Raw genomic sequence first — 17,286 nt, 5'->3', positions numbered from 1 at the left:
ACAGCAACTCAGACTTTTAGGTGATTCTTATCATTCTTAGATATGAACAGTAATACTTTGGCTATTACAAACCAGTCTTTCCAAGTCTGTGTTGAAATAAACTGTGTGGTCTACCTTTAGACTGTTTAAAAGTATTTTCAGACTTTTCAAAATATCATTCGAATTTGCAGCAACAGTTTTATTTCCTAACCTTTACTTTAGATAATAGTAATTGTTTGGATTTACCTCAGCTGCAATAACACACAGGCATTTTAAAACCAATGTTCAGGCATGTATCTGTTTGCTAAAGCATGAATCACAGGCTCAGAAGTAGAGATCTGTTTCAGTTTCAGGGGAACAATTCCAGTCACTGCCAAAAATCAGAGTTTGATCTCTGGAATAAAATTAACAGTAACGTTACATTGCAAAAGTTTCTTGTCATATTAATAAAATGAACAAGACAATCTTACAGTTAGGCGGTGTTGAAATGCAATAGTCTAAATACACCTTAAAAACTTGCCTTCATTTTTTTCCGATTATCAAATCTGAAATGAAAATAAAACTAAAGTACTTTATGCCCATAAAATTTTAAAGTGTAAGAGGTCAAAGGAGCTAAACGCATCTTTCACAAGTATTTTCTGGCTACATACCTCTAATGCCACCTACTGGCATGACAGAACATCCAAATTTTCTTTCTGAGTATTTTTTAAATTAAGAGGTTTAATTTCAATACGACATTAAAAATCATCTGTTACCTGTTCCCTTGCACTCATCTGAAGCAAGTAATTTCTTTCACCTGAATTTCTTCACAAGCAACAGGCAGAATTAGAACTGAACAGTGTTCTATTTAATACTAAAATATCAGCACTAATCTGAATACAGCAAGGACCAGAATGTAGCAGTTTTATTCAAAATGTAACCTCCCGGAACAGCAAAATTTCTAAGTCTCTAAACTTCAGTGCCTAATAACTTTTAGAAGACACAAACTTATGAGGAAGTTTTACTGGTTCAGAACCTATTAAAAATTATTTCCATCCTTCCAACTCCTATGTATTTTCTAACCCTCAAAATGACTTCTGATTACAATTATCACTCAAAGTCCAAATACAGGGTGAACTTTGCAATTTCAGATTTAAGCAATTAGCCAAGTGGATATCCCAAACAAAGCCAGGAATCAACAAAAATTAGTTGGGTTTTTTATTGTGGGTTTTGGGTTTTTTTGTGTTTGTTCTGTTTGGGTTTTTTTTTAATCCCAGAATGGAAATGAACTGAAATAACAAAAGATCCAAATGAGATTGTTCTTGCCTTCTCACTAAGGTAGGCAAGAAGCAAACAATTACAATCAAGTCACTTTGGAATTTTACTCCACAATTAAACCACTCTCTTATTCTCTCTTGGATAAAGCAATCTCGAATAGAACTATTTCACTTGGAGGGGACCTACAACGATCATCTAGTCCAACTGCCTGACCGATTCAGGGCTGACCAAGCAAAAGCATGTTGTTGAGGGCATTGTCCAGATGCATCTTAAACATGGCCAGGCCTGGGGCATCAACCACCTCTCTGGGAAGCCTGTTCCAGGGTTTGACCACCCCCTCCATAAAGAAATGCTTCCTCATGCCCAGCCTGAACCTCCCTTGGTGCAGCTTTGAACCATTCCCATGTGTCCAGACCTGGGATCCCAGGCAGAAGAGCTCAGCACCTGCCTCTCCCCTTCCCCTCCTCAGGGAGCTGCAGAGCGCAATGAGGTTGCCCCTCAGCCTCTTCTCTTCAAACTAGACAAACCCAGAGTCCTCAGCCGCTCCTCAATGGACATGTCGTCCAGTCCTTTCACCAGCTTTGTGCCCTCCTCTGGACACATTCAAGGACCTTCACAACCTTCTTAAATTGTGGGGTCCAGAACTGCACCACAGTACTCCAGGTGAGGTCACACCAGCACTGAATACAGCTGGATAATCACCTCTTTTGACTGGCTGGTTATGCTGTGTTGATGCACCCCAGGATGTGGTCTGCCCTCTTGGCTGCCAGGGCACACTGCTGACTCACATTGAGCCTGCTGCTGACCAGCACCCCCAGATTGCTTTTTATTATTGCCAGAAAAGTGCTAGAGGTATAAACCACAATTTGGGTGCCCTTACAGTTTTCTCCACTTGACCTTGGAAAACTTTACAAACATTGCTTCTGATTACAATTTGTCGCTTTACTGGAATTAATTTATGCACAACTTCTACAAAACCCAATGCTGAATACAGTGTAACAAGCAAAGGAAAGGGCCCTCTGTAATGATGTTCTCACTGATTGAGGCTTTAGGGGGAAAAAAACTGCAATTGGATATTTTGGAATGGAAACTTCCAACTGCTTCCAATGGGATTTAGCATTCCTCCACAATGTCACAATTGGAGTTGAGGGCAAATAAAACAGCACAGGAAAGCAGCAGATATAAAACCAAATGGCTTTATTAGAGTTCATCAGAGAGAAGACCTCTGGGTATACAGCTGCATATGTTAACTCACTAGTGGTCACTAGCACAGCTACATTTTAAAGGCATTGCTCAGGATTTCCTGAAGCAAAAACCCCCCTTTTCAGACACTCTGTGTACATTACATTGCTGCTTCTCTCCTGAACAGGGTTATCACAGAAAACCATCTTCTGGCTACCAAGTACACCAAACCTTTTCAGTCATACCAAACTGCACCACTCTAGATCAAATCCGGGGATTTGTGCCACTTAAACACTACCAGACTACAAACTCCACAGACCTTGCACTTAACAGGAAAGCTGCACGAAGATAAATGTCATACCTCATGTCCTTCCAGAAGTTAGAGCCTTTCTACAGCACCACCCTGAAGCCAAATATACTGAAAACCCTCATTACCTAAGTTTCCTCATCCAAGGACTGGTAAATACTCAAAACAGTAAACAAATTTACCCCAAATATATGCATTTGCATCGTGAAGAAAAACTGATTAGATGGTACATTTTCTGAAACCTTTGTAAGATCTGGGAATCAACACAGCCTTAGATCAAACAGGGGTTGATACAGCTGGTGCATTGCTCCACCTATACTCTCCCAAGATTTAACTTCAAGAGTTAGCCCTCTAGACTAAATTCTCAGTGATGGAGGAACAGAAGTAGGCAGAGAGAAAAATCTTTTTCCAGTGAGCAGAGCTAATGGTGTCATCTTAATACAAAGAGAAAACTAGCACCTTGCTTGAGCAGCTTCATGGAATGCTGTTTTTTCAGGCCTAAATGGAGTGTTACACTCCAGTAATGGAAATACACAGGGATATAAGAAGACACAGTGAATTTACACCCAAGCTCTTCCGGAGGTTGCACAAGGCCTAAAGGAAGCACAAGATTCCAGCTCATTTCTACCACACAGATTGATAATTCTTACTCCACACTAAAGATGTTTTCAAAGAAAGACATTTATAAAGCATTTTTTGAAATGGTATTTTATGCCTATCACCAATTTACACACATTATACACGAAATAATTTGTATTTTTTAAAAATATTTTCTCCTCTTAAAAAGTCAGCCTCTGCTTTAAAACAAAAATCCTAATCTAGAGTTCACGATTGAGACCAGTCTCTCCAAATTTAATTAGACTAAAGCATGTCCCCACTAGCTGAAGTAAAAAAGGCTGTCTAGGTTGGTAACCTGTTTGTGACAAAATACAGAGATAACTCCCTAACATATCCTCTTTCTCCCAGATTCTACAGCTTTAGAACTTTTTGAGCAAGAGGTTGCTCAGCTCAACTGTTCAACATAACTACTGAGCAAGATGAGTGATACCCCCTTTCAATCATTCATCTAAGAAACAACAGCTACCTACCCTAACAAAACTCAGTTTAAAAATAACCTGTTCGCAGTTCCCAGATTTCTGCCAGTGCAGATTAAAAATTGACAGAAGTCCATTCACAAGCTACTCTGAAAGCACTGCAGTAAAGCTGTTCTCGCTGTAAGAACTGTGGCATAATAACCTGTTTTGGCCAGAAAAGTCAACCTTTGCTTATCTTTCATAGTTGATTCATATATCTACCACTTAGTCTCGTATTCACCTTACAGAACTTTGATGAAGTGTTACAGAACCATTTCAAGAAAAACACTCTGCTTTCTTTCTCCCAAACCATGTTTTTACAAGCATGTCCTTATAACCCGGCAGACAAGTAATTTTTTGTCCTCTGTTACCCCCCTAAAAACCATTATTCCTCTTACAGCTAAGCTCCTCTCTCTTTCACATCTGTGGAAACTGAAGCATTCTTAATTTGTTAAGTCTCTCAAAGTTGGACTTTCCTAAAAAGATGCTGGAATACACCCTCTGATATTATTAATCCAATGACCTTGAGTGCTGTGAGAGCATAAGGAGAATGAACTTCAAAAAGTAGCCAGGCTCCTGCATTGTCCCTGAAGAGCCTGTCTATTTACTGCTGTTGGGGCCAACAGACTGGGCTACGCAAGCCACTCATCTGACACAGTAGGTAGATTTGATCCCATATCAATAATGCAATGTATTCTCAAAGTCTCCTTGTGATTGACTTGCTATTTCCAGAAAAGTCTCCTTCCTCTTGAGAAATACAGATTAAAAAAAACAACCAACCAACAAAAACCCCCCCTCCACTTTTAATGATGACCACCAGAGAATAGAAAGATTCTTTTCCAACCTCCTTCAATTCATCCTAAGAACAACACCAGGTATACTTCTGCTACCCCATGGAAATCTTACTCTGATTTTTTCACCTATTGCTGTGGACTGAATCCTTTTCATTGTGAAATTTTGCACAAACTTAGCAAGACAGCAGAGGACTGGGCTTTTTGATATAATGGCATATAATGTAGACAGCTGCTTTTAGAAAGCACATAGTACTTGTGTGTAGTTACATTTAAAATTCCAACATTTAAAGACTACACAAAAATCCCTAAAAATTATTAAAAAGTGACAACAGAAAATGAGTACTACTTTAGAGAATAAATTCTGATACACATCTGCATACTTTAGTGACAAAATATTTGCTATTTTAAGCACTGATTAACAGAGCCAGCATATAAAACACAGACAAGTTAGAGGCAAGAAACACAAAACGATCAAGCCAAGAGAAACAGTTGTTTCTTCTCAATATTAAGAATTAGTTGCTCAGTGTTGAATTTACAAAACTCCCCTAAAAGCAATGAGGTGCAGAAATTAACTGGGGATAGATTAATTTGCTTGTATTATGCATGGTGGTATACACGAGAATAGAACTCGACTCTCAATTTGGAGCAGCTGCAAGCCAATAATAAACTAATAAACTATTTGATCACTTAAATTTATTTCAGAAATTTTACAAGCAATGAAATGACATCTATTTTGCTCAGTTTACTTTAAGAACTATATAATAATGGAAGATTCATATTCCAATTCTTGCTGTCTAGGCTATCCTGTCTTTTTCGATTAGGTCTCCACTGACTGTTACAGGGTCTAGAGGCCTAGATGGGTGTAAAATCTCCCTGTAAGTATCAGCCCTGACAAAAACATAAATTTTACTTCCCACAGGGGTAAGGAAAATGATACAGCTCTTAAGAAACCTGCAAACTTTTTTAGTTCAGGGTTGTGTGACTTTGTTTACAAATATACACATGGACCAGTTAGTAAGTATCAATTATTCAACCCTTAGTGCCTTCTCCATCAAAAGTGGATCATGACAGATTAGTGGGACAGCCCCCTTTTGTAAAGCAATGTTTATTTTAGACAAGAGAATGTCAAAGAGAGAGTTTAGTGAGATTCCAGTAAGATACTTAATGTACCTAGAAAAACAGTTAATTGGTGGTGACAGAAATTCGAAGTTCTGCAGGTTGTGAAAACAAATGCTTGAACAGGTTTCCTGAAATAGTATATATAAAAAGCTAGAGCAGTAATACAGTTCACCTGGACTGGATTACAGGTTAATCTGAGAGTACCAGCATAATCCAGCATGAAGTCAATGTATTTGTCAACAGTGAGGTTTATGAGAGCATCAGACAAGAAGTAGCTGTCCTAATAAATTTTACCCTACTTAGTACAGCCTACCAAAGCACACCATCTGTCACACACAAGAAAAAAACAGACTATCATTATTTGGAAGCAACAACAAAAGGAAAATGGCCATTTCACCAAAATCTATTGTGAGATGCCTGTGAATCAAACATAGAAAAATTACTGATACCTCTGTACAAATATGACTGATTCTTCACTTGGAATCATATATACTATTTTGGGGACTTGCAGAAGTTCATGAAAGCAATTTAACAGGCTCAAAGAAAGGCAATAAGAAAAATACAGAGGACAAAGAGCTCATCTGATGAGGAATCTAGGAAACAGTGGCTAGCTGGCCAGTCAAACTAGAGACTGTAAAGATTGTTAGTTATTGAGTAGGTTAACATACTGGAGAAAACTATTAAGCTGAAAAATAACACTGTCACCAGCAAAATGCAAACTGGCAAGAATGTACTTAACTGGAAATCAGAGAATAGTTCTATAGTCTCACTATGGAAACAGCCTTCCTATAAGAATACAGGGGACAAAAATCTAATCTTCACATTTAGCATAATCAGGTTACAGAACAGGTTATGACACAGCTGCCCAGAACTGCAGACAGCTGCAACTCAGTGGTGCTTCTGTTCTTTCCCCAACTATGCTAATTGTAAAGTGCAGCTTGTAACTGTCAAAATGTTTTGATACTCTTAGTTTTTCAGCTTACATATCAAATTTGAGTTTATAGCCTATGTTTTATTAAATTGCTTGATTACATTACACTATCATACATGCACAGCCATTATCTGCAAGTCCAAAACAGTTCTGTTCAAAATATTTTTTCAGATAGGCTTGCACTAGTGTGGATGCATGTATTATGGAACTGTCATAACCCATTTCAAAATTATACACTCCAGCATTTTTCCCATTTGCTAAAACATAGTGCCCCAAAAGACGTTTTAGACCATTTTGGCCTTTATACTTAAATACAAGCTGCACTAATGAGAAGATCACATATGGGATGACAAACCACCACTGAAGTTCACATGCAGTTTAAAGACAATTATAAAGCACAGAAGATCTACAATTTGCTTGCTGATTATATAACTTAAGAAAAAGTTTTACAAAAACTATGCTAAAAAAGCAATTTAAAGCCAGCATAACAACTAAAAATCAAGAAATGGAGAGTCTTACTAAAAATTGTGTTCTTACCTTTTCCAGGACTTAGGTTTTGGTCTATAAACACCTTAAGCTCTCCATTGGCTTCAATTAGTCCAGCCTGTTAAAGAAAGTAACTTTTATTAAATTTACAAACACAGGTAGTTTTTTATTGTTAAAGATGTAAGATATCATACCAGAAGTCTTTGCTGCTATTGCTCTGATTTTGTCAAAAATCTGCCACTGTAATGGCACTGTTTGTGGCATAGTATTTGCCAATTTTTAAAATCTTGATTTTACAAATACGATATTCTTTAAAAGCAAGCAAAAAAATCAGTTTACACCTACTTTGCTATTTTGTGTCCTAAGGTCTTATAATGTACATGCACTGTTTTAACAGACAGCTGAATACACTGCTAATTGGAACCACTGACCCCTGTGACTACACCTTTCTCTGTGTAGACACTATTTACCTACCACAGAAGTAAACAACATTATAGCAACAACAGTAGAGGTGGTAGAGAGCACCTTAAGCTATTTTGATCAGAAAAAAAAGGCATTAGAAAGAAACATCTTGAGCTCTTCAATTATTATTTTTTTAAAGATCAGAATATAAAGGTCTTAAGTGAAAGCTATAGAACAACATACAAGTTTATAAAGTAATTGCTATCCTGTGAAAAGCTCACAGCAGAAGTTATTTTTAAAAACACTATTAATTTTTGGATACAAAACACACAATGTAGGAATCCCTTGGTATCTCTGGACAAAGCAGCTCTGAAAAAAATAATGAACACAGGACAGACAAGCTGTTTCCATTTAGAAAGAACAGCAAGAAAGTCAACACTTGTACTTAACCATAATTTGGCATGTGGTGTTACAGAGGCTGAAAAGTTCCTAGCCACATTTTGTGCATAGCTGGCATTCGCAGGCTGATCTTCAAGTGGTTTGCCGTCAGCCAGCAGCAAAGCTTTTCCCTTACAAGTGTACCTGAAGAGCCCTACTTATGATTTGCCAGAAGTTCAGCAAACTAAGCGAGCCACTAGAGGATGCTGTGGTGCTGCTGTTACCCAGGTGTATGACAGAAATTATTTAAGACAGGGAACTTTACAAAACGGGAGACTTTCTCTCCTCGGTGAAAGGGGAGCGGGGGGGAGAGAAGACGACCGAGCATTGGGGACGGGCCGGGAAGTAAGCAGAAGAGAAATTTTGCCAGAGGAAACATAAAGAGCAGTGGCCTGTAATGGGATGGCAGCGATGAGGACCTGGTGGTACAAAGAAAACATAAGTAAGGAGACAGTCGAACTGATGGGTAGAATGAAGAGCCTGTGGCAGTTCTGTCCTCCATTCTCCTAATTTCCTCCCCACCACAAAGTAACAAAATAGCATTGTTGTAAGGAGACTGCAACAACTTGGCAGTACACAAACACTGCCTGTTCTCCACCTTGCCCACAGCAGGGATTCAAAGGTTTACTTGAACAAATGACAGCTCTACTGCCCTATTCCCAGGCACCAGAGCTTTTTATAAACCTGATTCTTCATCACACATAATTCAGAAGTGCAAGAGACTACATCAGACACTTTCAAAGAAAGAAGGTATACTCATCAATGTGAAATCAGTATCATGTACAAAGATGTTATCAGAGCTACACTCTGGCAATATGACGTTCTGGAATACTGGAACCCAGTGTGCTATATGAAGATGAATTTTTGGGTAAGCGTTACATTATACTCCCATTCTACCTCAATTTCACAAGAGTGTTAAACCACACAGGAAGTGGAGTCTCACTGTCATAATTTCTTTAAACACAGTACTTCAGTTTCTATTCAACAGCAGAAAAAATAAAAGGTTTCTACTCAAGGATTCCTGCAAATTCTCTTTTCCGTGAGAATCAAAAAGGTATCAATGAGAGTGGAAAGACATTTAATATATTGAGTTTCCAATCAGCGGACCACCAAGACAATGGCTGGTTTAATGTGTAATGTCTTTAATTTTGGAAGAACATGAATTTAATAGCTTTGAATTATTAAATCCATTCATCAGTTTAATATGCAAAAGCAAACTTGCATCAAGTTCACATGTCAGTTACAATGATAATTCCAAACCAAATTAAGCCATGATATTCAGAAAATTCAAGTATTAAATGCAAATCATTATTTCAGTAATTAGCAAATTAGGCAATTCAGTAATCAATTATATATTTGTCCCTTCCTATTTTTATTTTTTTAAAACTAGAATGGTCTCAAATATAAGCATTTCTCTTAATTGATTTTATCCTTAACTATTCAACCAATCACCATACCATGGCATCAAATAATCTCATAAACTTCAAGGTCTTTTCTACATAATTATAATTTTAATATATAGTGAAAAATATTATCCAAAACACTATGTAACTCCAAAAACCACAGTTTAACCTAGCATTACAAAGGATCAGGTTAGTGCTACATGCCCTGGACCATGCTTTTGTGTGACTGAAATTATGCAAGTCACTGATAAACTAGAGAACATCTGGGAAAAACACTGCATTTAATCAGCAGGAGAACACAATTTGGGAAAATCAGAGAATAGCAATCCCTAAACAACATGGAGAATACCCTCAGCAAACACAACAGTGATGAAGAGTACAGCATTTACAGTTCCACCCCCTTTCTACACCAGTGTCTTATTAAAGGGTCAGCTCCAGCAGTTAGAATAGCTTGTAAATATTCAACTCACTTGTAAGAGTACACCCAGGAAAGACTCCAAGAAAACTATCTGGAAAGAATACTACCAAATCCCACAGCAAATAGCACCCCCAGTTGCTATTATTCATAATGAAAACTGATTTCTAGTAAAAATTCTGCTACTCCAGTCTCAATAAGCTCTTTACACATCTGGATATACTATTTAATTCTAAAGTTAGCAAAATTTATCACTAGTTTTGAGTCTTCTCAGTCACACATACAGGCTTTTGGCAAGAGAAAACTGAAAAGCAAAACGTCCATCCCATACAAAATTCAAGTGTCTTTGTTCTAAAATGGAAATAATAGGCAAAAAAATCTCAGTGTGCATTTTGAAGAAATTCCCCCTATCTTTCAAGCCAGGTTATTTGGGAGGACACACTGGGATTACTCCTCCATAACCTATCTAGCATAGCAAAGTCCCCAAAAGAAATGAAGAAAACAGAGGGAAATGTGACCATAGATCCCATTAGGTATATCATAGTCACAGATTCACAACAAACAAAGAACCAAAACCAAACCAAACAAAAAAACAACAAAAAACTCCACATCAGCAAGAAGTATTTGATTTTCCCCAATGGAAAAGTAACCTTCTGCCAAGGAGGGTCTAAATATCAAGGAAATTCTATCTTCTGATAGGAAAATACATTTAGTTTTCAGGACTTACCAAGACACTTTTAACAAGTATTTTGATTTTTATTTTTTTCACCTGATAACATAATTTTTTTTCTCATATTCCAAATTTCCTGATCTTTTCATGATCCTCAATTTCAAGATGTGTTACTTACTTTGATGATAACACCAGGGCTGCTTAAAATAATATCATGCTCTTAATATTTGATTCTGAAAGCTTATTAAGTGTGTGCAATTCCACAATTTAGCATTGCTTTATTCTTCAAAGAGACATGTTGGCTACATATACTTCTCTATAGCTACAGAGAGAAACTGCTAGTATCCCAGATGGGCAACAGATACACCCTTTCTCCTTTTCACATTACAACAAAATCAACAATGATTTTAGAAAATAACTTTTGACACACAACATAGCATCTTAACCATAACAGCTTAAGATCTCCTTTCCACATAACAGAGGAAGAAGGTTAAAGACCATGGGATAAATTAGTACATCTCGTAATTTTAACTGCAGATGCTGGAGTGGAGACCTCAACCATCACCTAGGCTGTCTCATCACACCATTCAGAACTCCGAAGGAAAAGAAATCAGCTGATGGGCTAAACATATCAAAAATTCAACTGAAGTTAGCTTTGGCCTGCTATGAGATCATCAGCAGTCATAAGGACTGGGAAGTCTATTTTTGTTTTGTTTACAAGTAAAAGCTGAAAAGCACTACAAGTGCCTTCAGTCTGAAAGTCAGTAAAATGGGAAATATCTTTTTGTTTGGAATAAAGGTAATCTGAAACAAAATTTGCTGAAAATGCAGAGAATTTCACTTATTAAAAAAAAAAAAAATCCCTTAGTGCAGGCTATCACAGAATGATTTTGTATCTTACTAACAAGCCAATATTTGTGGTCTCTGAAGTTATGCAATTAGAAACTCAACACCCTTACAACAAAATTATAATTTCTTCCACAGCTTTCCAGACTTGCAACTCAATTTCTTAATAAAAATGGGCATAAAGTTATTCACTAAGCCTTTAAATTAAACAGAAAAGATTCAAGCTGAATTTGGACTGAAGGACAGGGAACCTATAAAAGCATGACCAAGAAGTTTGACTAAAACGAGACTGAACAAGTACATGCGCTATGTCTATCAGGTTTAACCGGAGAGGAAGGTCCTCCCTCACTACACTGAGATAAGTAAATATGGGGAACAGAAGGGTGCTTTCACACCACAGAATACCTCTTCTATCTTGCTTCTAGGTAACGAGCCCACTTTAAGTATACTCCCTGAAAAAGAACTGAGAGAAGATCAAAAAGGGTAGAGATAAACAGAACCAGAGGTATTTGCCAAAAGGTTATTTCTCAGAATAGAAATTTTCAGTTACTAACAGATTAAACCCACTAGTTTGAGGCGCAGGACTGGGTCTGACGCAAAACAGGAGATGTGGGTGCCAAATAGACAACAAGAGTTAAAGAACAGTAGTCAGCATGGGACAGACAGAAAAACAATATTGAGACTGGCTGGGAAAGAGACAGAGTAAGCTAGAAAATCAGATAAAGATGGCAGATGAAGAGTTGAGGTAGAGGACCTGAGAGTCACTGAAGAAGTACAGGTACAGAACTGATAAGAACCTAAAAGAGAGCTTTAACAGAACAAGGAGATCAGATCCTGAGGAGAAGGGAAGAACATGGGAACTGGAAAGACAAATACAATCTATTCTAAACTACGACTGAAAGGGTAAATAAACCAGAACTCAGACTGAGAGGTTCAAAACAAATCAGGAAAGAAGTAGAAAAGACAGAACCATAAAACAGAGAAATTGGGAGGGAAAATTATTCCCGTTAGAGTACATTTCCTCCCTGCGCTCGTCGAAGGCTTCAGGAGAATGCCTCTGCTGTCTACAGGCATTTGCAAAGCCTTCTAGCAAACATCTTGTGCAAACTGCACCTAAGTTGATCCATACAGAATGACAATCCCTAGTCATTTTACCACTTAAGAGTAGGCAATAATTGTACAGGCCCTATGCCATGCAATTTTACTATGTGCTACTTCACCAATGACGTAGGGGTTTTTTGTTTGCCTTGTATTTTAGTATCAAGAAGCAACAAACACACGCAAACACAATGGAAAATTAACAAAGCTACAAAGTGGAAAAAAAGCTTATAATCAGAAATAACACCAGTTAATCTTAATTCTTCTTTCATCCCTATCCGTATGCAAATGTAATTTGTAACAAGATGATAATACACTATTTTTCCCATTGGGTTCTCACTGCATTCAGGAACCAGAGCAAACATGCTCTGAGAATGAATCATCACGTAACTGCAGAGGACTATTTTTATGGGACATCCAATTCATTTTTCACAGAAGTTAAAAGGCAAGTAAGATATGAAGTAGAGGATCACAGAAAAGGAAAGAAAGTTCTTAAATCTAAAAAATTTTGCAAATAAAGTCAATGAGAACTATACTGTATAAAGTAACATAAAAGAACTTTTAAAGTCAGGCTATAGGAGTCTGACCCTGCAAAATTCTCAAACATGTTATTTTACTCTGTCTCAGTAGCCTTCTGAAACAGAGATACGACATCCTCAGTTCATGGTGCATCTTCAAGACTAACGTGTTTGTCAATCACTCAGCAATGAGCTATACCACAGAAATGAGCTTTCCAAAAAAAGCGTATTTCAATTATTAGCACCTTAATTAGCAAGGCACAGTCAAAGCACTAGATACTAAAGGTCTGGATCACACAGAATTGTGAAGTTAGGTCTGTAGCTCAGTTAAGCATTGCCAATCTTTGGTTTGAATATAGACTGCACATAGTTGGACACCGATTATCACACCTGAGGTCTTCTTACTGCAGAACGTCAAGACCATTAGCTTTCTTGGCTGTTCTCTCTGAACAGAGCAACACATCTGGAATTCAGCAAAAATTAAATGAAGAATTCATTTTGCAGACGAGTCGAAGAATGGTTCAGTCTAAGCAGCCACACAGACCAAAAATACTACAGGAGTTAAAATCATTACACTTTGTTGTTTCTTAAAGTAATTCAATTGCCCAAGTGATACAATCCTTGCAAAATTTACAGCTAACACCCCCAAAACAAACTGCAAGGATCTAAGAATGAACCAAAACTGAATACAAGATTCCTAGGGTGAATATGACCAAAGCACTGGTTTGTCCCTTTTACCATTTAAACTAATCAGAAAATAAAATCATCATTTGTGTCCTCCTCGACTAAATACTCATATGCAAATAGGTACCAGAGCAGTCACTTCCACAACTAGCTCCTGGTGATGTTCTAGATTTGACCTTAATAGACTTTTGGTTTTTCCAGCCAAATCACATTTTACAGCGTTTGTTCAACAGCATCTGAACCACAGCTGAAATCAACAAGTAAAGTTAAACAGGACTCATTCTGAAACCATTTGCTTCACTGACCTCCTTATCAGTGTATTATAAGGCTACAGGAGCCCACAATGTAATTTTCAAGCAAGTCTGTGTAACCATTAATGCAATACTGAGACACTTAGCAAATGCAGTGTAACACACCACAAGACAAGTAGCCAGCAGTGTTTCAGGGGACACGGACTACTGTCAATCTTTAAAATCAAGTAGTCTGCTGTGTGTCTGAGAACCACTTCAACACAGAGAATGTTTAGCAAAAAATGGACCATTTTTCCTCCCACTTCTAATTACCCATAATAAAACTCCATTAAATGATATCCAGGCAAGCAAATACAAACACTAAAATAAGTGATCCCTAGTGTAACTTAAGTTTTAAAAGCTGCATTTTTGTTTAGCTTGTTGTCAGCAGAGTATTTACTCAGTAATACTACAAATAGATATCTATATAGAACCACTACTATTAACTGACACATACAATTAATAAAGAAGTTAAACACTTGAAGGTTACAAGAAAATGCTTTATTTACACAAATAAATTGGCAAGGCGAAGGGCAACTTCTGAGTTGCTATCTTCTGACTCATAAATACAAAACATAATGGAGGAAAACAAAGGAAAACTCATATTGTGTATTTGGAAGGTAAAATGGAGAGCTTCAAGATCACTTTCCTTCTGCCTTCTTCTAAAAAGCATATTTTCAAAAAATTTAACAACATTCGTAATCCCAGACTGAGATGCCTTTTTAGAAGACCTAATTTCATAATATTTGATCTTCAGTTTGCAAACTTCTGAACACCTTAGAACTCATTAAAGGCAAATAGAAATAGATCAAGCTACCACAAAGTCACTGAACTAAAATCGTATCAAAAAAGGTGCATGAACCACTTGAGATCCACTAAAGACTTAACTTCTCTAGTCAGCCTCACTGTAATTCCCAGTACATAACCAAAAATAAACATAAAAGGAGAAACACATGCTGATATTTTAAGAAAAGTCTGAAAAATGTTTTGAAGATTTCAAATACTTTCTAGGCACTGAAAGTGCATCATGTAAAAAAGATCCAAAATACCTCTTTTTCCTACTTCCCTTAGGCTCTTTTTTTAATCCATCCCAAATGTAACTTTTTTCAGACCACAAAGACTTGCTCAAGATTCATGTAGAAGCACCACATGAAAGCCATTAAAAAGTACAACTTCTGTGGTGTTCTGGCAAAATTAATACACAGCAGTACCAATCTACTTCTTTCCCCAAATTTTGCAGACCTATTGACCTATTCAGTAAAGTTGTGGTAAGAAATCAGTTCGCTGTGGGTTTAAAAAAAATTCTTTGAGCAAGATATTTATTAATACTGCAAAATAAATTCATTGGATTAAATTAGATACCCAAATGTATTTCAAATACACAAATAAACCATTAGTGTTAATCCCTACAGCTCTAGATCTCTTAAAGAGTCATGTTAGATCAGGTGCTGAACTTTGTAGAGGCAGAACTTCTTACGCGGTGTCCTCAGTTTTATATACGTGCACAGGGCTTCTTCCTTGGCAAAGTTCGATATGCAGGCCATAGATACTACTCAGTGAGATTAATAAAAACACCATGAAATACTAAAGTGATACAGTAAGTTTTATGCAAACCAGAGATCAAGAAAAAAATCCTTCATAAAGTAACTGAAGCAAAAGATGACATTAGAATATAACATAATTAAAAAAAAACAACAAAACACTTAATTTTAGAGGAGTGGTTCCAAAGCCAACACCACTGTTGGCAACCTATGAAACAGCAAAAGGCATGAGCTTTCCAGAAAAAGAGCTCTCAAAAAAGGTATTTTAGTCTGTGAGAAATTCTTAAGGCTAACAGTGGTGTGTCAGTTCAAAAGTTTGTGAAATACCAGATTAGTTTTCAATTGTATGTTCTTCATGAACAATTATGTATTTTTTAATGGCTAGAAACAGCACATGCAGTAATGGTGAACGACCAAAACAATCATAAGCAACTGCTACTATATAGAGTATTTCATTTACATAATTCATCCATTTTGATATGCTAATTTTTAAGATCAGAGGGAATCTTACTCGCTCGTTTTGTCTAGCCCATCTCCGCAGTACTCGCTGTAACACCATGCATTGGACTATCCCCCTCTAACAGACCCAGTTCCTGCAAGCGACTTGGGCTTCTTCTCTGCTATTTAACAGTGGGTCTTAAAGAGGAGCCACAAGCTTCTCTTTCTTTATGGCTGCTTGAGAGGCCTCAACAGTTCATTTGCAACAGAAGTAACTGAGAGGAGAAACAGGATCACACAAGTTGGATCTTCAGCTACGCAACAGAAACTGTTTAGTGGTGGAGGGTATGTTAATCATTGATACTAAAAAGCATTTAATTTACAGATAATTCTCAATATCTAACTGAATATAAAAGTGGCCAGCAAGAAGTCCTCACTCTTGTACTGGGAGTTGAAAGACAAAAAATTAAGTTACCATTCCTTGCTATAATAATTCCTGCTCCTGCTTCCGATGTCACATCCTGCCCAGTTTTAAGCATACCAAAGCTGGACAGGTCACCATTTCACCCCGGGAACTGTACTCCCTGCCAAACTATTAATCCCACAAATCCAGTGAGCAGCGTAAGTCAGCTGATGACCTCGGTGTGTACATTTGGCTCCTCCAGCTCCTGCCTGGAAGGTGCCACATTTCTCATCAGTGGAAGAGTTTACAGTAGACTCAGCAAAGTCTTTGAGAATGACACAGAAAGAGCAATACTGGCCAAGCTGGAGTTTCTGGAGATTGTCGGCAAGCGATGACTGCCTCTGTCTCAGACCAAGAAGCTTCCCATACAGTGCAAACGTACGTGTCAAACTGTACCCAGCTCTACTGAACTCAATTTATCATTCAGCCTCTGACAAGCAATGGAATGATCCCACTCCCAAGATACGCAAGTCCTTGGGATAGTGCAATTGGTGTTCTCTCATCCACACGTTTTTTTTTGTTACTGTTTCTTTAAATTACACCAAAAGTGAAGTCTTTCTAGTAACTAAGATCTTCTGAATTGAATGTGACATTCTGTGGTCAAACCACCTGATTCTGTTAGAACTGCTTCTCAGCTCCACACGACACTCATTTATATAAAGCCCAAAACGGCTATGCTCATTACTATTACCAGATCCCACTGGAAAACGAGCTTGCTCTTTCCCCCCACCTTTACATTTATTGCATTCCAGATCCCCTACCATTTATACAAAAGTTTTCAAAAAACCAAACTGATATGCCCACAGATACTTTAACCTTCACAAGCTAGTATTTCTCTTTTGTCATTACTATTTTCCAGCTTATCTAGCAATATCACTACTTGTGATCATGCTCTTAAATTCCACCTGCAGGCTCTTAATTAAGGTGCTACATATGACTGTATCTCCCCCCC

General features: G+C 37.4%; 1 protein-coding gene across 2 annotated transcripts in view; it reads right to left on the bottom strand.

Annotated features, from left to right (window-relative positions):
• Positions 1-17,286, bottom strand: part of TFDP1 (transcription factor Dp-1) — a 47,508-nt gene that overhangs the window by 27,014 nt on the left and 3,208 nt on the right. For both annotated transcript variants that reach the window (XM_026851251.1, XM_026851260.1), the window contains exon 3: positions 7,180-7,246. In XM_026851251.1, coding sequence (XP_026707052.1) covers positions 7,180-7,246 — 67 coding nt within the window. The remainder of the gene's footprint in view (positions 1-7,179; positions 7,247-17,286) is intronic.

The sequence above is a fragment of the Athene cunicularia genome (genome assembly GCF_003259725.1).
Source record: "Athene cunicularia isolate RWA chromosome 1 unlocalized genomic scaffold, athCun1 chr1_part1, whole genome shotgun sequence".
NCBI classification, from domain to species: domain Eukaryota; kingdom Metazoa; phylum Chordata; class Aves; order Strigiformes; family Strigidae; genus Athene; species Athene cunicularia.
Note: the sequence above shows the minus strand (reverse complement) of the source record. Positions and strands in the feature narration are given on the sequence as shown.